Source organism: Coenobita brevimanus, chromosome 56, assembly GCF_032717465.1.
Source record: "Coenobita brevimanus isolate Jiangsu-jjx chromosome 56, ASM3271746v2, whole genome shotgun sequence".
Taxonomy (NCBI): Eukaryota; Metazoa; Arthropoda; class Malacostraca; order Decapoda; family Coenobitidae; genus Coenobita; species Coenobita brevimanus.
Window position 1 is genome coordinate 41,118,573 of NC_137009.1, and position 26,851 is coordinate 41,145,423.

General features: G+C 41.8%; 1 protein-coding gene across 1 annotated transcript; it reads left to right on the forward strand.

The window, feature by feature from the left end:
- The first annotated feature begins 813 nt into the window (after positions 1 to 813).
- LOC145401807 (mitochondrial import inner membrane translocase subunit Tim23-like) lies at positions 814 to 12,084 on the forward strand. Its single transcript, XM_080273989.1, has 5 exons — positions 814 to 970; positions 5,197 to 5,343; positions 6,539 to 6,641; positions 8,257 to 8,553; positions 9,933 to 12,084. Exons 1-4 carry the CDS (start codon positions 886 to 888, stop codon positions 8,537 to 8,539), a joined length of 618 nt encoding a protein of 205 aa, XP_080130115.1. The 5' UTR covers positions 814 to 885; the 3' UTR covers positions 8,540 to 8,553; positions 9,933 to 12,084.
- The last annotated feature ends 14,767 nt before the right edge of the window (positions 12,085 to 26,851 follow it).

Consider the following 26,851-nt stretch of genomic DNA (forward strand, 5'->3'; position numbering starts at 1 on the left):
AGGGAGAGGAAGGATGTTTGTATAACTAGGCAGTGGAGCTATTTGATTACATTGGTGCCACCACGTGGAGGCATCCTTTTCCAGCATCCCTGACCTTGAGTAACCATAAGAACTGAGGACAACACAGCAGGAAATATGATTGGGGTTACAGTATCCCAGCAGTTAGATTTGATAGAAAGAAAAATATACAATTTAAGTACAGTATACATTGCTCTTTCTCTGCACCAGTCCACCTGGCTCGATCCTTTCAGGAAAACTATGCTTGTACCGTATTACATCAGAGGGGAGGCACATTAGCTTTGCCTACTTGGACAAGCAAAGAGGCTAGTAGTTGTTAATGGTTTTGTTATTACGAACCATTGATCAGTCAGACCGGCATGGTGCTAGGAACAACTGTAATTATACAGTAGCAGACAAATTTAGATCAACTGTCGAAGCAATAGTCTTTCAATGAACGAAATTTTACTTTCAAATCTCGCGGTTTAGACCCGTCATGCGTAAGTAGTGTTTTATAGACAACAATATTTTCAGTTTAAGGAAAAACTAAGTTATAATTTTTTGATTGAGTAGTCGTAGGTATATGTCATTAATGTTCGTACATAGATGCTGATTATTCGAAGTAATTGTTGTAAAGGTGTTCGTTTAAAGTGTTCTGCACTTGTAGTGCAGGCCGGGCCATCTATTAGCCCGGTGGATTTAATGAATTGGTATTTATGTAGTTATTTCGAGATTTTGAGCACTAGTGATTTTAGAACTGGCCCTTTTCATGAATAAATGATCAACCAATAGTGAATGTATTAATTTGTTCGATGGGCCGAATGCTCCCGACTTCCAACAGGCGACCTTCCGTAGAACGTCTTCGCAGCTCCCCCAAATTTTCACGAAATGGCCATGGATAATCGCAGTGGGAGTATTTTTGGGTTTGTGAATCCTTCTTACGGCGCCTCAGACCCCGGCATGAACGTCCCTTGTGAGTATAAGGCGGGGGAAGAGGAGGAGGAGTGGGTGAGGCAAGGATGATACTGTTGCATAATACGCTTTCTTACCTTGATAGGGGAATGAGCGTTTTTTAATATCTTTTATCGCAGTTTAGCACACTTAAATAAGATAACACGTTTCCTGTGTAATTTTTGCTGCACCCAGATGGTTATAATCAGCTTGGGTTAAGTACAGCAGCTTACTATGTTGTATTAAATTCATACCCATTTCCCGGCGACAGAAATTATAGTTTTTTCTTTTTTTCGAGGCGAAGATGCACTTGACAGATTGGTGATTAATGGCTGAATGCAACATTACTTCATAATCTAGCATTATTAACTGACAACAAATGTATGAGTGGAAAATTTGGGTTAGTAAATATTTTTTGGAGATGTTGCATTCAGCCAATCATCATCAACCTGTCAGTTGCATCTTCGCCTCAATAAAAAAAAACGGAGTATAGTTGCCATTATGGTTGATGTACATGTAAGCACAAAAAACATATGCTTGGCTTTTGACTATAGGTGCTTCTTACCAAATCAGTTCTTCCTGCTAGTTTGTTATATTTTTCTTATTTCCATGGTCATAAAGGAGCTTTTCTTGTTAAATCTGTTTCTCCGTTGTTATTAGCTGTTTCACAGCGACCGCTCGATTGATTCATCAGCATAATGGGGGAAGAGACTGTCCTGATGCCTAATGTAACTGTTTAACTAAACCCAATGTAGCTTAACTGTACCTAATAATTTAACCTAACCTAACCTCCAGTCGGGAAACTGGGAAATTAAATCCACCTTTGAGTACTGTACATTGTTTCTGCCATTGCACTATCCACCCCGGGCAGAACCGTTGACCCCGGGCCCATCTCCCTCTCCCCATGCCCCCACCACAGCGTGTGACGGCCAGCTACCCCCCCACCCCACTCACCACCGACCACTATCTACATATAGCGTCCGACTGTTTAATGTTACACACTGGCTGGATACAACCGTCAGAATGATAAATTGTATGATTACAGTTCTCAGTATCATACGAATATAGTACTGTACTATTTTATATCACCCTGCGTTCAGATCGTGGTGTATAAATAACTATACAATGGAGTAAAACACTGTGTAATGTGTTTTTATTTGTTATCATAACAAAACCAATATTTCCTAAGACAGATGGATGATGGAAGAGTGGTTGAGACAATGCAAGTAGGCCTTACTCTCTTGCCCTTGGATGTGGTAAGAGTGGAGGGTAGACGAATGATTGGGAACGAGGGAGGGGGGGGTTGAAACTGGGCGACCAACTTGCTCGTCGAACCGGTCGCTCGATTTTTCCTGGAGACTGTACACGATCACTAAACAAGCACTTAAAATTATATGGGTTGTTATTTTGATTACCAGAAATGCATAGAAGTGTACAGTAGATGAAGAGTTGCAGGCAGGTACACCCAAGTCCGGGGCAAGTCCAAGTTAGAGAAAGCCCAGAAAAATGGGAAATATTTTGTCTTGATGAATTCGGAGTACTGTATTGGGATTTTCGGATTATTGGTGGCTGGATCAGAGGACTTATACTGTATATGTTTTCATTGTAGTTTTTTTTTCTTCTTCTTAAATTAATGGTGCAGTTATTGTGATGTATTTTGCATTGATAGGTTTAAACAGTGCAAAGTGAGAGATGTTGGGGCATTACAGTAATGCAGTTTTGTGCATTCACACCCTACTTGAGCTGGTTAGGTTAGATTAGAAAGATAGGTTAGTTATGTTGTTCTGTTAGCTTAGATTATTTAGAATAGATTAGAAAAAAAGTTGATAGGTTATTTAGATAATGGTACGCTTAGGGAAAAGTCAGAATGACCTTAATTATAATGGCACATTTCTAGATGTATGCTCCTGTTCAGATAAATTATAGGCAGGAGGGGAAATAATACTTGTGAAATTGTGCAAAAGTGAATTAACATAGTGACAGTAACATCACAACTTTACCTTGAAATATTTGAACTTGCGCTCATATCAACTAGTACAGTACTGTACTGTATGCTGTACAGAAAGGCAGCAGGTTTCATGCATAATAGGGGCCAGGAAAAGTGCCACTAAAGTTGGGGCATCGTCGTTATGGGAAATAAAGTAACAGGGACCAGGCCCATAAGAAAACTCACCCTCCTAACGTATTTCCTTCATTAAATACATCCTAAAGTCATCTGAAATGTTGCTGTTAACCTGCCTTTGAACCTCTGTAGCCAACCCTGTGAGGCAGTGAACTCTGGGGGTGACTTAGTGTTAGGTTTCTTCGCAACTGCATCATAAAATAGGTGGACCTGGTCTTGAATTTCGGGCTATGACAAACTAACAGCTTTGTGGGCCCTCCTATTCCACCACTGTAACAAATAATGTTTAACCACTAGCGTAATTGAACTTTACTCAGTCACTGTTTTCCCTCGTCTAGCACTTGTACCAGGTTCAAAACACTTCAAAAGGGCTGGGATGGTGGTTAATATTCAGATGTCTTGTCCTGTACTTCAATCTGCCAGTTTAAATGTATTGTTCTTAAAGTCATATTAGTCCAGGGATGAAGAAAAATGTATAATTTCGTTGTGCAATTTATATTTTTTAATATTTACACTGAATTCTGTTCCTTGTTGAAATTTGCAGGCTGGTAGTCACAGTGTGCGGCCTGTACCTTGCAGTTACCAAAAAGAAAAAAATGATTAGCTAGGTTAGGTTGGGAATGACATTAACCCAAACTAACCCAACCTAATCATTTTTTTTTCAGCGACCGTAGGGTGAAGGTCCCGCTCTGTGACTACCGTACCACCCAGCAGATTTTGACACGAAATAGAATTTGGTATAAATATAAGAAATATAAACTGCAAAATGAAATACAGTAGTTTTTTCTGAATCACTGGACTGATAAAACTTGACAAACATTTAAATTGGCAGATCAGAGTACAGGAAACGTGAATATTGATTGGCATTAAGGTCACTCTGCTGTTTTCTAATACTACGCACAGGTGACTCTGGTGCCTCGTTCATTTTGCATATTTTAGAGTTATGAGCATCTTTCTCCATTTCCGCCACAATTTTATTTTTCTACTGTAATTGCATTTTTTCACCCCTTTGTGGTAATCACACTTGGCCTTCCCTTTACCATCTGCTGCTCCAAGTCCATGCCTTCTTACACCATTTCCACTGTCATGCTGTTCACCTCCTGCTCCACTTGAAGCACAAGATGACATATTTCCGTCGGTTACTAATTAAGGGTGCACGAGTGAAACACGCAACTTGTGGACACACTAAACTATCTATCTGTCTATTGCCAGACGCCTCAATCCCGTTTGGGGTGGCCACAAACAAATCGCCTCCAAGTTGCCCTGTCCCCCGCCATTTCACTGCCCTGCTCCCAACTCACACCCCCCTCTCTCATATACCTCTCAGTCTCATCCTCGGCTTCCCCCTCCCTCTTCCCCCCTCCACCTCACTCACATACACTCTCTTCGTCAGTCTTTCACCCTCCATCCTCTCCACATGGCCAAACCACCTCAGTGTATTCCTCCTAACGCTTCCTGTCACATCCACTTCCACACCACAACGCTCCTTTATATCTTCATTCGTCAGCCTGTCTCTCCATGTAACTCCACAGGCTCCTCTTAAATAACTCATTTTCACTGCTCTCACTCTTGACTTGTGTCCTTCCAACAACGTCCAAGCTTCACTTCCGTACGTTAGAGCTGGTATCACAATACTGTCGTGTAGTAACTTTTTCACTTCCATGCTCACTTCCCTGCTTCTTATCACTGCTTTCAAAGAACCAGCAACTAAACACTTGCAGGAAACAGGCTGAAACTGAGTGTTGGCATTGGCGGCAACGTGGTGAGAATCCGAAACTTGAGATGCCAGAAGTGTGTTTTTTAGTCACAAATGTGCACACCGGAATATTTGATGGCTGCCGAGAAAGTGCATTTTGCTAGTCTAGATGTCACGAAACCTGGTGCCTTACTGAATGTTTTCCTTTGATATATGGCTTGATTTTCAAAGTAGGGTAATTTCTCATGTAGTGTGCTTTCACTGGCCACATTATTCACACTGAACAGTTATTCACTTACCATGTTATTATTTACTTTTAAGTTTAATGATTTAGCATTGTGCCAACTTAATGTACTATGATCATTAAATATAACATAATGTACAGTATTCTGTTATATTCAGTGATGTCAGTTTATTGTGTTATTTTCAGTGACATCCAACCCAGGTCTGTCTCAGCTATCGCCATACCTCAACTTCGACCCCGCATACCTTCAGACAGCACAGCCAGAATTCATCGCACTAGAGGGAGCCTCACAGAAGAGGGGCCGATTTGAACTGGCATTCTCACAGATTGGAGGTCAGTTGGCTGGTGGGGTTGTTGTAGTTGCCCACCACATTTAAGGGTGGCACTGTATCTATTTATTGCCAGACAGGAGGAGGCTGTAGCACGGGCCGAACAGGGTGGTACTCCCGAGGGGAATGGGAATGCTGGCGATAGGGAGAGCTGGAGTTTCTGTTTCACTAGCTATCTAACCATCCCCCTTTGCTTACCTTTTCAGTGTGACAGTGACATGGAGAGTAGACCAGCATACTCTCCCAAACATTTCCTCTAACTAATCTTTTCCATTTGTTCTCATTTCATACTGTATGTAGGACTATATAATGCTTTTGTATTTGCATGATATTTCCATGACAGGAAATTTTGGGGTAGGAAAAGCCGTATGGAACTGTGGTACTGTGTGGCTGAGGCCGGGAGCGGCAACTTGGAACTAAACAATTATGGAGGGCCTACTGTATACTCTTTTAAACTTGACATAGATTTTCATCATTTATGCAGCTTATTTTGTGTGTCTCAGTGGTAGAATAAGACAGTTAAATGGCATTACACTCTTTCCATAACACTTCTTCATGACCAGCATGATATTCTGATGTTAATGTATTGTTGCAGCTCAGCATTTAAAATGGGGAGATGGTAATTTTATGCCATGATAAAGTAGTAGTTGCTAATGCAAGTTCAACTGAATGTGAACCTGTTAGACTGCTGTCTTAAGTTGCGCTTCTGCAGTCTACCATCCTCATTTTATATTACCAGGTTGTCAAGCCCAAGGTTATATCAGTGTCACCACATGAAGGGGTCCCTCTCCAGCACCCAAGTTAGAGTAAAAAGAGTATAGTTATCACTCACTAATTCTATCTGTCTATTGTCAAACTCCTTAATTTGTAAGGGGTGGTCATAAGTAAATCACCTTTACTTCACCCAGTCCTTTACTAATTGGCTGCTCTCCTTCCAGTCCTGTCTCATATATTGCCCACTCCTTCCCATCATCTCATCCTTGGTCTTCCCATCCCCCTCTCACCCACCATCTCACTCACATACACTCATCTAGTCAGTTTCTCATTCCTCATCCTCTTGACATGGCCAAACCATCTCATAATATCTCTCTTAACACTTTCAGTCACACCCACAACATCAGCACCACATATTTGCATCCATATTTGTTTGTCTATCTTGCTGTTTACTGTGACCACTTATCACAGTCAGTCTCTTACAGGATCATGCCTGGTTGGTGCTAGCCTGGGAGGTGCACATGGTATATACAGAGGCCTACAGGACACAGCTGCTGCAGGACATACTGGCAAGATCAGACGTACTCAGTAAGTTATGTGTATAGAGACAGACACAAATATCTTCCCAGCATTTATCCAATACTGTCTGTCTATCTATAACCAGACGCCATAATCCCTTGAGGGATGGCCATTTGTCTTTTTGACATGTAGGGAACAAGTATTGGTTGGTTATATGGTTTCCTGGCATTTTTAATACATGGCAGAAAATAGAACTGTATGAAATATGCACTAGTCGATATAGGGTAAATTTTCTTCAGATGGAGCTGGGAAGATAGTTGATTCTTTGACTGTACACACTAGGTTTGATGCACAAGCCTGAGAGGCACACATGAGTTTTAGAGGCATACAAGAGACAGCTTCTGTGGGACATATTTGCAGGATCAGTTGAACACTTGATCAAAAAACTATCTTTGCAGCTTTTGTCTTTACATTTTGAATCAGCAGAGGAAACGTATGAAAATATTCTCCACTAAGTTTTCATAGTTGTATATGGCTTTATCAGTATGACATTAAGAAAGAACTCGGTACAGCATATACTGTAAAATAAACAGTTCATGCAGAAATATTTGCCAATAGAAAGCAAAGCTGTAAGCATCAGTGCTCAGTATGAAACCATTGATCACTTGTGTAAAGATAGTTTTGTGATCAAGTGTACACAGTGAGTTTTGCGTATGGTACACACTAGGTTGGGTACACAGTTATGTACACCCTATAAAAAAAGAATCGGGACCCCACGAGCTGATGCGTCTCGCAATGACCACTGATACGCACATAGAAATCAGTTGGGGCTTCAAATTCCTTCATGCGGTGTGGCATATTGTATCGTGCAGTAAGGGTCCCGATTCTTTTTTTATAGAGTGTACATAGCCAGGACCAGGTGAGATACACAGGCTGGAGAGAGGTGCAAGTGGGATACGCAGAGGCTTGCAGGACATACAGGCAAGATTAGATATTGACAGTTTTGCATGCAGGCCAGTTAATTGTACACAGTTTTGTACATCTTGGGTTGGTGTATGCAGTGAGTTATGTACACATACACACACTACAGTATATCAGATGCACAATAAGTTAAACACGCTGTACATACACACTAGGTCAAATGCATTCAGTAAGCTAAGTAAATACATTTTGTGCAGTGTTTGTGATAATTGGGTGCATAAGAGATTTTGTGGTACTAGTAGTAGGCTGCAAAATAATGCTGATTGTGTGGTATATCATCGTATTGTATCATTTATAGAGGCTCCAACATGCTTGCATGTGATGTCCTTGGTCACCTAATGGTGGCTGTCTGTGCTGCTTGATCTCTGGCACCCTCCCTGTTCAGTCCCTTATTACCCTGAGGTCACTCTTGTGACCACGTCCAAGGTCTTTTGGTCTGCCTCTTGCAACCCTACCCCCAGTGTTCCCTTTTCTCACCTTGTGCATCCGGTTGCCATCTTCCGTCCTGTCAGCATGCCCAAACCATCTCAATTTACACCTCCTCATCACAACATCAGTACATTTCAGTCCCATCCTTCCTCTCAACTCTTCAGTTGTCCTAGCCCCCCAGGCCTTGCATTCAAAGGCACACTGCACATCCATCTAATCATTTTCATTTTTGTTGTCATTTCTGTATGTTTGAGCCTATTATTCATTATTCCAGACTGCTTAACTACATAACCAAGCGTGGGTCTGCCTCAGCCAACACCCTGGGTGTGATAGCATTCATGTACTCTGGCCTGGGCTGCCTCTTGTACTATGCTCGTGGCAGCCAAGAGGATGAGATCAACACCATAGGGGCTGGCACTTTGACTGGGCTGCTATACAAATCCACAGCGGGGCTGAAGAAGTGTTCTATGGGGGGTCTTGCTGGTCTGGCGCTGTCTGCACTGTACGTGGCCTTTGCATCAAGAGATAGGTTTAAGGATCATTATGCACGGTTCTAATATGGATGCTCTTGGTAAGCATGTGTAGATGGTTTTTGTCCTTTCATAAACTAATAAGAGGTTGTAAGATAATAGCTGAAGGCATTTTGTATGAGGTATTGCAGAGAGTGAGAGAGAGAGAGAGAGAGATTACAACAGTAGGAGCTGGAGCTTTGACTGAGCTACTCTGCAAGCCCACAGCAGGGCTGACGTATTGTGCTTTGGGGGTCTAGCTGGACTGGCACTGTCCAGGCTCTGTGTGCCATGTGTGTCAGGAGATAGGCTTAAGGATCAGTATGCAGTATGTCTGCTCTTGGTAGGTGTATGGTTATGATTTTGTCTTTTAATAAACTGCTATTGTGGTAGGTGGGGGCTCACCATCCACTCACTCAGTGCTGCTCTCGAGTGTCTTCCCTTTCCTCTCCATCCTTCTTTCCTTCCTTCCTCTTCTTTCTTTCCTTGTGTCATTCTTTCCTCTTCCTTTTGTGTGTGGGTGACTGTACACTGAATGACAAGCCAAATGGTTTCCTGTACACCAGGAAACCATTTACTATGCTGAGTGGTAACCATATAACCAAATTTTGTCACCACTTTGGTGGTGTGTGTGCACTGGTATCTGCAAAGTTGATGGATTTGTGTACCAGGGTGATGAATCCACCGCCACTGCCGTCGGCCCGGTCTTGTTGAATGGTGGTGAAGTTATGAAATGTCAGTGTTTTCTGTGCTTTATGTAGTTCTGTTTCTTGTAAGATGGTAATGTGTATGTTCTGTTGTTTGATGAATTGTGAGAGTTTCTGTTTTTTGGTGTTTATGCCATCTGTGTTAACTGAAGGATGTTTATGTTGTGTGTGTGATGTGTGTTGACTGCTGCAGCACGGGGGGGAGGTGGTGTGGGTTGAGGGGAAGGGGTAGGAGGAGGTTGTGATGGAGGTAAGGGCTGAGGTGGATTAGGATGGGTTGGAAAGGGAGGAGTTGGGGGACTGGATGGTGTGAGAAGGATCGGTGGGTTTGGCTGAGGAGGTGTGAAGGAAGTAGGAGTAGGATTGGTGGGGGGGTTAGTGGGTGGAGGGAAGGAGCATAGGGAGCAGGTCCAGGTGTTTGTGTAATGTTTTCTGGATGCAAGTGTTGTGCAGGTGTAATGGGTCCAGTTCTTGCAGGAATTGCACTGAACTGAACCCTTTGTCTGTCGGCTCGATGTGATAGGTTTTGAGCATGTTGGACAGTAAATGTTCCTGCTAATCACATTGTTTTTTTCCCAGTTTGGGTAGCACTTTTGCAGTTCAGTGATGATGATGATGATGATGGTTTGAGCTAATCCCCTTTTTTTCAGGTTTAGGTAACATTACTGCAATTGAGTGTGATGATGATGATGAATATTCATGCTAATCCCCCCCTCCTTTTCTTTTCTCTCCAGATTTAGGTGACATTTCTGCAATTAAGTGTACAACCAAGACAAGATCCATCAGGTGACACTTACTCCACTTATGCTTCCTTCAGTGGCATAAAATTACCATCCTTCCCTTGTGAATGCTGAGCTGTAACAAGAGATTAGCCAGTCCGAAGGAAGTGCCATGGAAAGGATTTAGGGCCTCGTTATTGTCTTATTCTGCCTCTGAGCTACGGGATTTTGGCTGCAAATGGATGAAAAACTCGACCCAGTCAAGGTGAATGAAATGTAGATGACTTTTGTAATGGGATTGGAATGTAGTGGAAAGTAGATAGAGTAACACCATTGATACAATGATGTAATTTATGAAGATATTCTTGCCAACACCAGACATTTTACTTTTCTTGTGAAGGTGCCTCGGTGCATTGTATTGTTTGTAAAGACTTCTGAATGTATCGGCCATGGTCACCTAATGGTGGCTCTCCATGCTGCTCGATCTCTTGCAGCCTCCTTTTTAAGTACCTTATCCCTGAGGTCACACCCTCATAACCTTGTCTCAGGTCTTTTTCGGTCCGCCAAAGTACAGTAATTCCTCACATAACGCAGTGTGTTTCTTGCAACTGCTATGTTAGGTGAAAACTGTCTTATGTTAGGGTTGTATTCTAGCAAGTAAGAGCGATACTGTAATGAAGAATTATATTCAAGGCTCCATATAATTATGACTATGGTTTACAGTATTTACTGTGACTGGGTTGTAGAATAATCAGAGTGTTTTGAACATTAAATTTCATAAACTAGTTAAAGAAATGATTATATTTCGAGATCAGTGCTAGTGTAGGTTATATCATTTGTCAGCCTTTACTGCACATCTTGACTGCGTAAAAGTGAACAGTAGCATTTAAAGTGAAAACTGTTTTTGTTGATGGACAGGTTTATGGAAAAAACAACAAACAAAGGTTAGGTGAATACATGTTAAGTCAGAAATCACTGTAGTGGTGGTTGGCAGAGAGGTTAGAGCATCGGCACCAGAGAGACAGCCTTCCATATGTCCAATCCTCAGGAGGTGAATGGAGGTTTATCAGTCATTTAATATCAAAAGAGGTATACAGTAGTGTAAGTTGGGTACAAGTAAGTAAGTAAGAGGGGTGTATTTTGGGAGGAGGGCAGCAAAATGACAGGGGACAGGGTGACAAGGAGGCAGTTCGTTTGTGGCCATTCCTTTTGGGATTAAGGCGCCTGGCTGTGGATAGATAGATACAGTAGTTGTTTGTTTTCATCTGATGGAACTAGGTCACTCCTGCAACTCATCAACTATGTCATGGTTACATGGAATACAATGAACCTTAGTAATGAGATCAGACTGAGTTAGGTTGGACTGAGTCTTCTGGGCTACTGGTCAAATCAGCCCTCCAGTCTGACTACATTTGGCCATCAGCTAAACTGAAAGGGATTGTGGACCTTTATCAGGTGAAAGTGAAGTTTATAGAGTGATATTGGCTGTTATATCAAAGTTAAATCAAACTTGCCCCAGTTGTTGAAAGAATACAAAGTAATGATTGTATAGTCTGTTTATTTTCTTTTGGTAAAGATCCCTAACACTCTCTACCACAGTGGATGACTAGGTGCAGTCAGGTTGGAGGATAAATTTGACCAGTAACCAAGGAGACTCATGTCAACTACATATCCAAGGCTTGTCTAATTTCATTCAGCCACGACTTGAGACAGAGTGAACCTTGCTCATTTGAAGGGAAAAATTATTACCACTGAGATAAGTGAAAGTAACATTGCAGAATTTTGAAGTAAAATCAGATAATTAAAGCATCAGAAAGTAAAGCATTAAAGTGAAAGAAGTAACAGAGGATTTCTTTTTTTCTTCTCTATGTATAGTTATTGTTAACCATCCCATTTCATTGAGGAAATGGGGTTACCATGATGATGTTTATTTTGCAGAAGGTATTATAATGTACTGTATATAAGTTGGTTTTCTTATGATGCAGACACCCCTTACTTGGCCTATATTCTTGTCAGGCAGAGAGGCTCCTCAGCACCTCTTCCTTAACGATATTGTCTAAACTACCCATTAATATTCTCTGTTTGCCTCTTACATCCTTTTATTGTTAGTAGAGCTGGTGAGTAACACACAAGAATATAGCAACGGAGCGGAATTAGAAATAAACTGGTAAGAAAAAGGTGTTTGTGAGCTTCCTGACTGCATGAGAATAACCCCCTCCGTGCCCTGGATGCTGTTGTGACCACGGCCTCGTCTGAATGTGAACTCGATGGACTGCAGGCTGAAGTTGCCCTTTGTCTGCATTCCACCACCAGTCCTTTTCAGAGGATAGGGAGGGAGTTTTGGGACATTTGTAAGGCCTGGCAGTGGTGTCTCTTCAGCACGTATTCTCAGATCACTTTATGTGAACGTTGCCATTTCTCCCATTTTGGATGGTGAGCTTTGGAAGAGATTAACACTAAAATATGTTGCTAGTCATGAAGAAGTGCTGTGGAAAGGAGGTACAGTAAACCCTCATTATACAGTGCCTCATTGTACGATATTTCGCTTGTACAGTGTCAAAGTTTTAGTACCCTATGCCCACTATACAATGGGAATGATTTGCAACAATGATGGATCATCCGCGGCTCAGTGAACAGCGAATGTGCAAACGCAACAAAAACGTCCTCACACTGTCGGCATTAGACCACACACACTTGTCCACCGGTCCAGCCTCATTAGCTAGCCCTGCCCAGCCAGCTAGCCCAGTCTTATCGATTGGTCCAGCCCCATCAGCCAGCCCCACCCAGCCAGCTAGCCCAGTCTCATCCGCCAGTCCAGACTCATCAGCCAGCCCCGTGCAGCCAGCCAGCCCTGCCCAGTCAGCCAGTTCTGCCAGTGATGAGTGAGGGCTGTGAGGCCCTAACTGTCCCTTAGCCTCGGAGGGGACATCAACAATCCTATTTACTTAAGTAATAGTAAGAACTACTGTATACTGTTATTTTCATGTTTTTCCCCTCTTTATTCATTATTAATGTGTTACTTTACATATTTAAACATAAGGATATTTCATGTATGTGAGTGTTTAGGTGTGTGAATGTGCGAGTTTAGGCAGGTCTGGGAACGTATCCCTATTGACTACATGTTATAACAGGTTCATCATACAATGGATTGCTATACGATGGGGTTTTCAGGAACGGAACCCCATCGTATAATGAGGGTTTACTGTACAGCCATGATATTGTATTCTGCCATTGAACACTGAGAGGTCCATCATCCATCCATCATCTCATCTGGAAAGAGGAAAATCTCTGCCTGGCTAAAGTGAATGAAGTATGGTAAGATTTTTGAAAGAGAGATTTTTATTTTTTATTTATTTTTTTTACGTCTCTGACTGTGGTCAAAGGCTCCAGGGCCTATCCCTAAATCCCAGTAGTCCTCCATCTTCACGTGTCACCACTTTGGCGCTAACACCCACCATCCATATTGAATACATGGTAGGGCTGTCTCATACAGAACTGGTGTATTGGTATTAGCATGTGTAAAGGTGGGTCCTGATATAACGAGCTAATTGGGAGCTCGGATTTTGCCCGTTAGCCGAATTCTCGTTGAACAAAGTGAAGAACTTATGGGAAAATAGGGGTAGGGAGCAAGGCCTCCGAGCAGCATCCCCCCAAACCACCAAAACTGACTTTCTGATTATTTTAAGCTGGAATTAGGGGTTAATACAAGAGGGTAATACACCTGAAATATAAAAACAGCATTAATATACACAGAATAATATAAAATTATTTGTAAAATAGGGATGGGGTGAACAACCAGCCAAGAAACTTACACCGACCACCACCACCTGTGACGGACAGTTGTAAGCGGGAGTAAAGGGTTAATACACGTGAAATACAAATACCCTCGTCACAATTCTTGTAAGTTGCGATTTTGGTGGTGGTGCAAATTCCAAGACCTCGTAATAGTGAATTCTCATTAAGCGATTGGTTATTAACCAGGACGTGCCTGTACTTTTATAACGTGAACAGGTCGTCTGGTAGATTAGCAAAGTCTTCTGTTTATGAAATTCAACTCCTTAACCCGTGGCTTGCGCAATTACCTTTTTTCCCACCCCGTGATGTGCCAAAAAAATGAAGAAAAGAATTTATTTGTTTAGTTTTTGTTTATTATAAACTTGAAGATAAACATCCAGGGGATCATTTGGTGAAAAAGAAAAAATAATCTCTCTCTCTCCATCTTTGCGTAGGGCCGTGCGCAATTTTACGTAGGGGAGTAGTGAAAAAATGAAAAAACAAAAACTTTGTTTTTGTTTATCTATCCTTCATTCTTTTCTCATCCTTCTGCCCACAGATGACTTTGCACTCCTTCTGTCTTTCCTTCATTCTTTACTTCTGCCTGTGGGTGACTGCACTGGGTGACAAGCCAAGTGGTTTCTTGTAGGCTACACCAGGAAACCATTTACTACACTGGGTGGTAACCATACAACCAAATTTTGGCGCCTGGTGGTTTTGTGGGTAATTACGGCACTCCAATCGGATTGAGCCGGTGAAGGTTTATATCCAGGGAGTGGTTGGGGTTTATTGCTCATGTAATGCCACTCAGGGATGAGTGAGGCTGGTCACTCTCATCTTAAATGTCAGGACCAACTTGCCTAGTCCCGGGTTCTTACGCTCCTTGTGGGGCAACGTAGGATTGGGTGATGGATGGATGGATGGTTTATTATAAACTTGAAGATATACATCTAGGGCATCATCTGGTGAAGAGAGAAAAAATCTTTCTCCATCTTTGCATACCATCATGTGTAAGTTTGCGTAGGGTTGGAGTAGTTAGTGGTGATGCACGGCCAACACAACCTGAGCTGTGGCTCGCGATCCATGGGTTAAACTGTTCCCTGCCCCTGGTGGGATTTGAACCTGGGTCCAGTAGGACTGCATGCTGCCTGTCTTCTGATTCCGTCTCCGCCTCCCCCATTGGATTGATTAAAGGGATTGAATGTGTAGTAAGAGTTGCTAGCTCAGATGTGAAGTTGGTGGACTGCTGGCTGAAGTTGCCTTGTTTTCCACAGTCCACCATGCTCTGTTTATGTGATGGGGGTGGGGGCAGTTGAGGGATTTTCATATAATCAGGCAGCCCCACCACCTGGTCATACTGGTGCCACCACATTAAGAGACTTAGTAACACATATAAGTGAGGAGTGTCTGTGTCTAAAGTGTGTGGGGTATCACATTGAGCTAAATCACTGTGTATACAGTATATATAATTTAGGAAATAAACTGGTATTTTTTATAAAGCCATAAAATCATTATAATAAATATGGCAAAGTTTGAAATTTGTTTAACTTGCCATAAGGTTATCATAGTACAGTAATCCCTCCAAGATCCGTTGTAATAGAGCCAAAGGCATGTCTGGGACTTGGTTTTGTCTGTGACATGGGAAAAATGCCCTTGGACAGGTACTTGCAGACCCCAACCCAACCTAACTTTGAAAGCTACCTAAATATCTCCCTTCCGGACATGCATGTAACCTATTTAAGACCCTGTGCACACAAGTAAGGGACAGAAACCATGAAAAAAATGAAAATGAACGAAAGAATAAGAAATTAGAAGTGAGCATGGAAAATATTTAGCAGTGTACAGGGTACTTACGACATGTCTGTGGCCGTCACGAAGATTAACCCGCCTCCCTTATGGCTCTGAGAGCGGTGAAGGTGCACCTGAAGCACATACAGTAATCCATTGTTGTGCTGCACTTAATCCTTTGCACTGTGAATCATAACTGTTTAACACTGCACTTTCTGTTCTTGTTTGCGCCACACCAGTTGCAGCACGCCAGGGTTGCACTGTGCACTTAATCCTTTGCATTGTGAATTCTGATTTCTTAACACTGCCCAACCCTGTAAATTCCCATGTGGTCTAGTGGCGAGGTATTGCAGTTTATTCTCTGTTTATTCACAAAAACGAGCACGTGGGCAGCCATGGCAATGAGCGTGCAGTAACTAGGGAGGATGCAAGGATGCTGTAGCGGACGTCGGAGGAACTACGCACCAAAACACAGCTGTTCAATACCGCGTGGCAAATTTAAAGCAGGGATGATCACATCTTTGTGTGTTTGTGTGTGCGTGTGCGTGTCCTAGGACCCGATCCCAAAATGTCCGGGACTTGGGCGTCTGGGTCTTAAGGGGATTACTTTTTCTTTCTTTCTTTCCCCTGGACCCTACCTACCCCATCCATCCTTAGGTAGGAAAAGAAGTCTGGATGATGGTGGTGATGATGATAATGATAATGAATTTGTTGCAGTTGTTGTTACCTCAGGCCCATATGGATATGAACACAGTGGACTACAGGAAACTGGCTTCTTCAACCAGGAGCTCCCAGAGACCTTTTGTAGGGGTTGTATTGAGGGATTTGTTGCTTGAGGTAAGGTTTGTATTCATAGTCCAACCAGTTACAGGAAAAATTATTCTTCAGAACAGTAGAACAATTAACTATTATTACAGACTGAAGGAAGGAAAGTGTGACCAATTTTACTGGCATGCTGCTGCTGCTGTTTTCTTCTTCTTTATTCATTCTTTCATTTTTTTTTTTTTTTAACTCTGCCACACACTATCCTGAGGTGGGAGAAGAGGTCAGGATGGGGATGAATTTTCTTTGCTTCATTATTAATTGATTTGGTTATGAAGTGTACAGTACTGGTCTGAAGGAAGACCTGTTAACCCCAGGTAACTGCTTCTGTGGGGTCGTGCTACTGGTACAGTATAGTACATACACCGTGTGGGCAACTGGCATCCCTATGTGATAGACAGTGCCTCACCAGGGTCCTTGCTATAGCAAGTTGCAGGGAAATATGTTTAGTTCCTGGGTGGATGCTGCTGCTGCTTTGATCCTCCTAGGATACACAGCATTACCCCCATGTAGATCCCTCATCAGCACCATATAAAGGGGGTAAGGTGAGTATACATAGCTTAAAGAATTTGTAGAGTTACTCAAAGTGAATTGTCTGTGGGCAGATGCACTACAGTGAGGGTATTGAGGATTATGAGTTGCGTATTGATAGGTGCACTACAGAGTAGGTATAGGTGCACTACAGTGAGGGTATTGTGGATTGCGAGTTGTGTGGGGATAAGTGCACTACAGTGAGGGTATTGTGGATTGTGTGTTGTGGGGATAGATGCACTGCAATGATGGTATTGTGGACTGTCTGCAGGTTTTTCTTTGTTTTCAGTGTCATACAAATACATACAAATAAGATTTCCTTTCCCTCTTTCCCTTAAAATTTCCATGACAACATTTCTATGCTGCATAGTGGTCCTTCTTGCTATTTCCTGCCAGCCTTGGTTGGAGGGTTTGATGGGGGGGAGGAAGCCTTCATGGTTTGCTGTTATTATCTGTAGCTGAGAACAGTTTAGTTAGTTGTAACTTTCCCCATATCAAATAGCCACAAAAGGACCAACTTGTCTTTTGCTGTTTACCTTCCTTTGTACTCCTTATCCCCCTGGGGAGTGGGGGGGGCAAGAACACTTCCCCAGATCCCTGCTTGTTGCAAGGGGCAACTAAAAAGGGCCTTTTTGTCTCCTGCTCATCTGTCCAATCTCTCTCTCTCTCTCTCGGCAAGCGCGGTGGCTTGATGGTAGGGTGTTGGGGTTGTAATCGTGAGGTTACGGGTTTGCATCCCGCCCGGTGGCTGCTGTGCTGGGAGGGGTAGCGCTCTCCTGTAACCCTAGCAGGGCTATATGATCTGATGAGGTCTAGCTTGGGGATTAATCCCCTTTATCCAATCTCTCCTTGATATGTCTCTGTTTCATTGGTCCTATATTTTCCCTCTGCCCCTAATGCCCCTACAGTGCCATATAGCTGTATTACGGTTCAGTGCTAACTCTTCATTATTCCTTCCTTCCTTCCTTGTACTCCTTGTACCTGACCAGAACACCATCCTCCAGCCACGTCCGCTTATAGGGGAACGACGACATCTGTTCTAGACATTACACTTTGCAGTTGCTGGCCTTGCAGAAATGTCCTAAACTTAATATGCTATACTGGGTAGCCTATGTTTGGATTTCTGAATGAGACATTTCAAACTGGGCAGGGTTATAATATAGTCTCCATTCCCTCCTTCACTGCTTGATTTCTTTCTTTGAGCTGAAATAAAGGATAGTGTTGATGTGGATGTGAGTGAAAGTGTTAAGAGATGAGATGGAGGGATGAAGAGATATATGAGAGAGTGGATGTGAGTTGGAGGGAGGGAAGCCAAATGGCAGAGGACGGTAATGTGGAGGGATTTGTTTGTGGCCACACCTTGAGAGATTAAGGTGTGTAGCGATAGATAAATGAACGTACGGTAATAGTCTGAAGGTAGCAAGGATAAAATCGAAAATAGAGCATTAATGCAGGACATTTTTCCTAAACTGAATACAATCAACTGGAAACTGTAAGAATAAAATATAAAGGTATGGCAGTGCAGTTGAGGTGCTAAACTTATATTTACATGAATACTTCACTCCAAGAAGGTAATTGATGCCAGCAGTTTTATTTTAAGTGAATATTTGATGTTTTCCTGTACATAAACATTATAAAATTGTTATTATACATATTTCTTTCATTCCTTAATAATCCCAGGAGCTGGGGTATGTGGCCAGATCATGTTCCTGGCTCAGGGAAGATGAACACCCCTGCCCTGCATAGTCCCGGGTCACCCTTGGGCAAGGTGTAGCACCCATTAGTCCATCAAAAAGGTAGTAGGTGGGTGGATTGCTCCAGGAAATACTACCATGAGAGTAACGTGGTAGCTGGCCTTGCTCAACAGTCCCAAGCGGGGAACTCAACCACATTTACCAAGTAGCCAAAGTCTGGACTGAGACTAATGCTGTATTGTTACATATGTGATCATACATTCCAGATTCCTTTTTAAATAACAACTCCCAGCTATTAAACATCACTTGTACCATGCCCTGTCCCAATCTGGGGATTCCTTAAGAAGCATTGTGTCATTAGATTGATTAAGAAACTACTTCACTCTCTCCTCTGCATTGTGGTGAATAAATTACTATTATAGATGTTAATCTCGCTTCTTAACAAAGCTGTTAAAATTACTTTCAGGTTCATGAATTCCTTGAGCTGAATAAAGATTCCAAGCAGTATCCAGAATGAATTACGAGTAGGATGAACAAGATGCTGGAGAGGGAGGGATGCCCTTATATGGCAGCACCAATATAACCAGGCTGCTTCTGCTTAGTCTGGTTATACTGGTGCCTCAGGTCCCTCCCTATCCTCCAAAAAAGAATAGTAGGTTGCTGTGACAAGGGCAGTTTTAGCCTGCAGTCCACTGGGTTCAACAGCAACAGCAGCAATAGGATGGCCTGACTCAATTCCCACAGGTATATATACACTGCAGCTGAAAGTAACAATATAAACAATGCCATGTATACATATACTGTACTGTATTTGTATCTGTCTTTTTGTATATACCTGTATGTGTATATATATGTATGTGTGTGTAATTTCATTACTGGTATATACCTGTATGTGTATGTGTATATATACAGTATGTATGTGTGTGTAATCTCATTACTGGTTAGATTATTTATTCATCATCATCATCATCATCATCTGGACCTCCTTTCCTACCTTAGGGTGGGGTTGAGGAGTTGCAATGTCCAGAAAGCCTAAATTTGCCTAATCCAATGGGCCACACTTCCTTTCGCTCACCATTCAAACCCCCGGAATCGTTGCTTTATCTGATACGCCAAAAACATTCACCACCATTCTGTAGCTTCACATAAATGTATCCAGTGGAGTCAGTCTGGACACTGTCACGTTAAAAAGGGGTGCCAAATCCCCGATAATGCGCTTTTCCTCACAATGTTCATCTGGCTAACACAATCTCTTGTCAGTCCCCTAGCCTCACCGACTTCCAAACCTCTCTTCCTCACACACATTCATTCACCATATCCCTCTGTCTTCTTGGCCTACCTCGCCTCCTCCCTCCTTCAAATTCTCTCTCATATATCCTTTTCACCACTCTGTTGTTATCCATTCTCTCCACATGACTGTACCATCTCAGTACACTGTTTTCAATTCTGGTGTCCACAGACTTCCTCACTCCATATCTTTCACGAATCATATTATTTCGTATCCTATCCACTCTCTGTACTCCACATACATTCCTCAGCAGTCCCATCTCCATTGCTGTCTTTCTTGACTTTTGATTTTAATGCCACACCATAGTCTCACTTCCATATGTCAAAGTTGGCCCTAGCACTCCTTCTTGCAAGGCTCATGCAGCTGCAACACTCAAGCTTCTGTTTCATATTGAGGCCTTCATATCACCAGCTACTTTCCTTCCTTGTGTCATTGTATTTGCCACTTCTTTTGCACATTTTCCTCTCTTTTCTATCACTGTTCTCAGGTATTTGAACTCTCTCACCAATTCCAGTCTCTCTCCATCTGCTCTAACATCGTACTGGGAGTCACCTTCTCTCTCAGTAACCATCACTTTACTCTTTTGTACATTTACTCTCAGGGCACGATGCATACAGACATCAGCAAAACTCTTCACTACTTTACCAAGTTGTTGTCCAGTATTTGCAAGTAGCACTGCATCATCAGCATACAACAGATTTGAGATATTCCATCCATCACCAGTCATTACCAACACCATCCCCCTCTCCATTACTTGTGTTTTTACTTTTCTCATCACCCCATCCATATATGTATTGAACAACCATGTGGACATCACACAATCTTGTCACACGCCCAAACTGATCGTGAACCAATCACTTAGATGCCCGTTTACCCTTACACTTGCCTCACTACCATCAGAAAAACTCTTGATGGCACCTAGCATCTTACCATCTACACCTACGTGGGCAAAACCTTCCACAATCCTTCTCTACTTTGTTGTATACCTTTTCCAGATTCATATATGCCATAGACACCTTATAGTCCTTCTCACATGCCTTCTCCACTATCTGTCTCACTGCAAATATTTGATCTACACATCCTCTGCCACTCCTAAAGCCACCCTGTTCATCACTCACCAGGATTTCTGATATCTCTCTTACTTTATAATAATTCTTCCATATACCTTCCCTGCCACACTCAATAAACTTATGCCATGATAATTCTTGCACTCGCTTCACTCACCTTAATCACAGCCATTTTCCACTATACTTTAAAGTTTTAAGTCCTGCAGTCTGATGACATTGTTTGAGTTTAATATTGCCAGATGCTGACTATTTCATTCAACTTGTGAATCTGATGACATTGTTTTAATATTGCTAGCTGTTGACCATTTCATTCACCATGAGAAGGTTTGGCCATGTCGAGAATGGTGAATGTAAGACTGACTAGGAAAGTGCATGTGAGTGAGATGGATGTGTTGAAGGTTTGGGTATGTGACTGGAGCATGTGGCATACTCTAGGTGGTAGTGGAAACGTGATAGCACTTCTTAATTGGCAGTAATAATATCCTTTTGTATATTATTGATGCAAATTATGTTAATGTAAAAACAATATAAATAATGTAATGTAATGAGGGACTGGTACAGTAATGCCTTGAATCCATCTGCTGTTCTTTTTAGTGTACTCTTGCTGCTGCCTGACAGTTATATTCAGCTTAGGAAAGGCCTTTTGTATTGAAAGGGTTTGTTAAGGCTAAATCCAACCCAGCCAGTCCAAAAAGTCTGCCATAAGTTGAATGAAATCTTTCAGGGATGGCAAGAAAACTTAAAAAGACATCCCTTGCGGATTATTTCCATTCTGTGTACCATTTTTGCATTGTCTCTTATCTAGGAAAACCTTGGTTAGGTTAGGTTTGCCCTCATAGCATAAAGTAACTTAATTTGTTAGTAAGATTAATGTGTTAGGTTAGATTAGAATAGGTTGTTACATTAGTCTAGCATAGGTTATGTTGTTAGATTAGCATAGGTTAAGTTACGTTAGATTGGCATTGGTTGTTACATTAGAGTTATGAAAAATGTAAGAATTATCATCTTGAGAATTATTTTGGAAAAGAAAAAAAAGTAAGAATGATCATTCTGGGAAAATTGAACTCAACACGTAAAGCAAAAGTGGTATAAAGAACAGAAATCTGCTCCCTAGGTTAAAGTGTAGTATGTAAAAGAAATTGCAGAATTAGAAAGAATATGAGCATGTCTCTCACTTAGGGAAGGTTGATGCCCCTGCCCTGCATAGTCCTGGGTCACCCTTGGGCAAGGTATAGTGCTTGTTAGCTCACTAAGTCACTATAACCATAAACCTGATGCAGTGTATGTTCCTTAGAGAAAGGGAAAGTATGGTGCTACAGAGGTTTGATGGCAAATCCCTCACAGTTGGACCTATTACATTGGTACTTCAGACTACATAGCATTGTTTACTCTGCCATTTTATGTTTTTTAGGGTACTGTATAAGAAATTCCAAGGATAATACAGTACACCCTCACTATTATGAACCCCAACATAGGAGATACTGGATATAACAGACACCACGAAGTCCACTAAAACTTACATCTGCTAAAATGAACAATGTCTGTGAAACTGGGTTATAACACATGTTTCCTTCCCTTTTTACTCCAACCTGGCCTGAAGTTGTCCTCTCCCCATTGTGATTGCTGAGTTGTAATAACAGGCTGTAGTAAAACTGTACTAGTCATGAAGAAGTGCCATGACAAAGATGTGAAATAACCTGCAAAAGGATGAAATTATGGGCCATTAGTGTAAAATGAGTATGGGTTTCATTTGTAGTACTAGAATATGCAGTTTTACCAACATGCCCTTGAAGACCCACTTTGAGGGACCCTTGGATTGAAATGGATCATTAGCTTTAATGAACCTGGCTTTCCCCCAGTTAGTCCATTACAGTCCAGTCTCGTAATATGAAGACCTATCACTTAGTGAGGTTATATGGGTTCATTGGGGTTGGGGGGAGTGACCTCGACTGCAAAACCTAAAATGCCCCCTAAAAACCCTGCTGTCCACAATGTCCTGTGCTGGTATCACTTCACCACACACGCACCACAGTATTTGTGAAACACTTGCACTGTTATTAGGAATAGCAGTGGTGTTTCAGTGACCTTTCATACACAAAATTGAGTGAAAGGCAAACAGGAGATTCTTGGAGGCAGCCATCGAAAATATTGTGCTAATGAAATCATGACCAATTTTTAAACGTTGTTTTAAAATGGGTATATCTTCTGAATTATCTTCTAGTACTTTATCACATAACAAACATTCATATAGCAATGTCAGACTGTATAGCAAGGATATACAGTATTTGCTCTGCCATCACAGGGTGGATTATCACAACGCTCTGGCCACATTTCAAAGTTCTTAGTGCAGTAAGTGGTGACCTACTTTTCATGAATGGTGTGCATGGCTGTGAGCGAAAGTTCATTGATGTTTTTCTGCTGTTTATGGCAGTGAAAGATATTACATGAGGTACTTTTAGATTCAGCAGAATAAAGTAGACAGCAAAAGGATAAATAAAACAGCATGAAGCACACCATAGAGTATGTCAAGGAATATAAAGCTTACTGATGTGTGTGAAGGAGGATAAAGCACACAAAACAGTAGGTGAAGGAAGGATAACATCAGTTTTGGGGGGAGAAATGAGCTATGGGAGAACACAATCCTCCAATTTATTATCAATAAGCCGGGAATCGAACCCGGGACTCACAGGTGAGAGCCAGGCAGCAATCCATTATGCTACGACCAGGTAAAAGTTATCTCACATTGTCACAATCTTGCAACCAATGCCCCTCCGCCCCCACTGTGGGCCTAAAGAGGCTGAGATAACCCCCTAGCGTCTAAGCAAGTAGATGCTTTTAATCTATCCCAAGCATTTACATAACTTTACAAAATGGTGGGTGAGGCAACATGTCCTCGTCCACAGTGAAACAAAGCGGTAATAAATAATTTCTAAAACTTGACATTAATCAGCTGACTTTTCACTGAAAACATGAGAAAAATATTTATTTTAGATTTTTTGTTACGTCCTTTCTCTGCTGTTTTTACGTATTTTTCTTCAATCTTCAAAACTCGCAATTGCAACATATAGCAGATGCTATCTCAAATGGGAGAAATGGAGTTCCCCCGAGCTAAGCCCTGTATTGGACTGTATAGCCCCGCTAGGGTTACAGGAGCGAGCTACCACTCCCGCGGCAGCCCGGGCGAGGCTCGGACTCGCAATCCCCCGATTACGAGTCCGGCGGGCTACCACTGTGCTACCGCGCCCCCCAGATGCTATCTCAGATGCTTATGATTTCGACCTAAAAGTCTCGACTTTGTTATGATGAACGCTCCTTAAGTCTCACATTTCTGACTTTCACCTATGATGCAGGTGCCCCCCACTGGCCCCCTATTGGCTCCCCATTTGAAATTTCAATTTATTTTTTTCTGTGTACACTGTGTAGTAAGGCCTTCCTGATCCCAGCCATTAAGACGATTTCTCCGTTTCTGAAAACATTGCTACGTCATCGGGTGAACCTGAATCTACGTGGCTTGGGAGGCTTTGTAGACATCTTCCTACTTCCTTCATTACAAAGTTTGCACAATAATTATTATTTGAGCAGCTGATAATATATTCAAGAGCTTCTGTGCATAAAATTTGCAATTGAAAAGTATATAATTTTACGGGTGGAGGGTGACGTCACAGGAGCATTGTGGGAGATGAGACGGAGCTGCTGGAGATGGTGGAGGTGAGTGATGACTGCATTTATTATTATTTATTTATGTTGTTTCTTCGCTTATTTTTACGCTAATTATCATGTCTGTATATTTATTAGTATCTGGTGCCTTTATGGAGAATTGGAGTTGGTTGATATAGTGTATAATTATTAGCTATGAGGACGATATAGGGCGGTGTGCGCCCCAGGCATCCAAGACGTCCCTTCAAAATGGAGTTAGCAGGGTGCTATTTAAATCTCATGTTATTTCAAGCATCATTATTTATTTTTTGGATTTGAATATCGTCAGTACATGAGTACACGCTGGAGATTAATATCAACGAAAATCAAGTAGATGTGTGGTGTAATATTTTGGAAGGTGAAATGTTTACATTTGATTTTAGGCCCCGGTGGCGGCCATTTTAACTAGACAGGCTGAGTGGCAATTTAAATCACCGAGTATTGCCTTCATCCATTAATGGGATGGAAAAGACCTGTAGATTATTATATCCTTTTCATGTTAATTGTGGCAGGATATTTTTTTTTTTGGTGAAATTAAAATGGCGTTGATACGTGAACGGCCACAGGTGCTCCCGAGCTGGAGAAGGAAGCAGTTTTACATCGCCAAAAATGTCAGCCATCTTAGTGTATAGCAAGATGGGTAAGCTTTAGAAATTAACATGGCAAAGGTACCTATTGGATTTGGGTAGTTTTTTGGCGATATTTGAGAATTTTAATGGTGTATTAATAAGGCGGTTTTCATTTTGAGGTACGGTCCTATGGTGTATGGTCTGGGATGTGCCTCTGAACTGACACTGCAGCTCACCATCCACGTCCAGGGGCAAGGGGGATGGGGAGAGTCTAGAGCTGTTGGCAGGCCCAGGTGGATTCTTCATTCCGGCTTCGATGATTCTTCGTTTGGGCTCCGATGACTCTTCGTCCAGGCCCTGATGATTCCTTGTCCGGGCAGGTCCTACAGCCAGGCTCGTTGATCCTCCGAAGGGAAGATGCGTACTCCAGTGTCGACTGCTATGGCAGGTAAATATAATATTGTTACAGGAAAACCCTCGTTATCAGTAGGGGTTAGGTTGTCCCCTCAGGAATTTTTTGTAATCGAGGGCATCATATCTGCATAAAAACTCCCAGTGTATGAGTTTTTTTTTTTTTAATCAGGTGCATCATATCTGCATAAAAACTAATGAGTATTTTTTTTAAATCAAGCGCATCATATCAGCATAAAAACACCTTCATATGAGTATTTTTTTCAATCGAGCGCTTCATATCGGCATAAATGCTCTAGTGTATGAGTATTTTTTTTTTGTAATCAAGCACTTCATAGCAGCATAAAAGCTCTAGTGTATGAGTAATTTTAATAGAGGGCATCATATCAACATAAAAGCTATCTGAGTATTTTTTTTGTTTAATCGAGCACTTAGCATAAAAACTCCTGTATATGAGTACAGGTATTTCTTTTAATTGAGCGCTTTAAATCAGCATAAAAACTGCGTATGAGTATTTCCCTTTTTTCTTGTCATATTGAGTGCCTTGTATGAGCAGGAAGACTAGTACTAATGGGTACTTTTTCATATCAAGCACCACATTTGCACAGGAAAACTCTGAACATATATATACTGCATTTCTTTGTACTGGGGACTTTGTGTAAGTGGAATAGCTTACGTAGGGGTATTTTTTTCATACTGGGTACGTCATGTGAACAGGAAAATGATTAGAAATCGGTATTTTTTTCACATCGAACATCTTGCATGCACAGGAAAGCTTTTGTGCGTGGATATTTGTTTGTATTGAGCACTTCGTATAAGTGGGAAGGCACCTATGTATGGGTATTTTTCATATTGAGCACCTCATATTAACAGAAAGACATTTACATATGGGTTGGCATCCCTACGTGTCAAGTGGGGTTGGTGGAGGATTAGTGCCCCTCCCTGTAAAACAATAACTCTAAGCCCTTGGTCACCCCGTTTGGGATACATGGCGTCTGGCAATGAATGAATGAAAAAACCTTGTATAAATAGAAAGACTTTTACCTATGGGTAGTTTTTCATATCAAGCACCTCGTATAAGCAGAACAACTCTTATGTATGGGTATTAATTCACATCGAGGTCTCGTATTGCAGGAAGACTCTTCTGTATGGGTATTTTTTCATATCCAGTGCCTCATATCAACAGGAAAACCATTACATACAGGTATTTCCTTGTATTGAGCACTGCCTATAAGAGGGAAAGCTTACATACAGACACATTTCATACTGACCACCTTGTATAAGCAGGAAGACT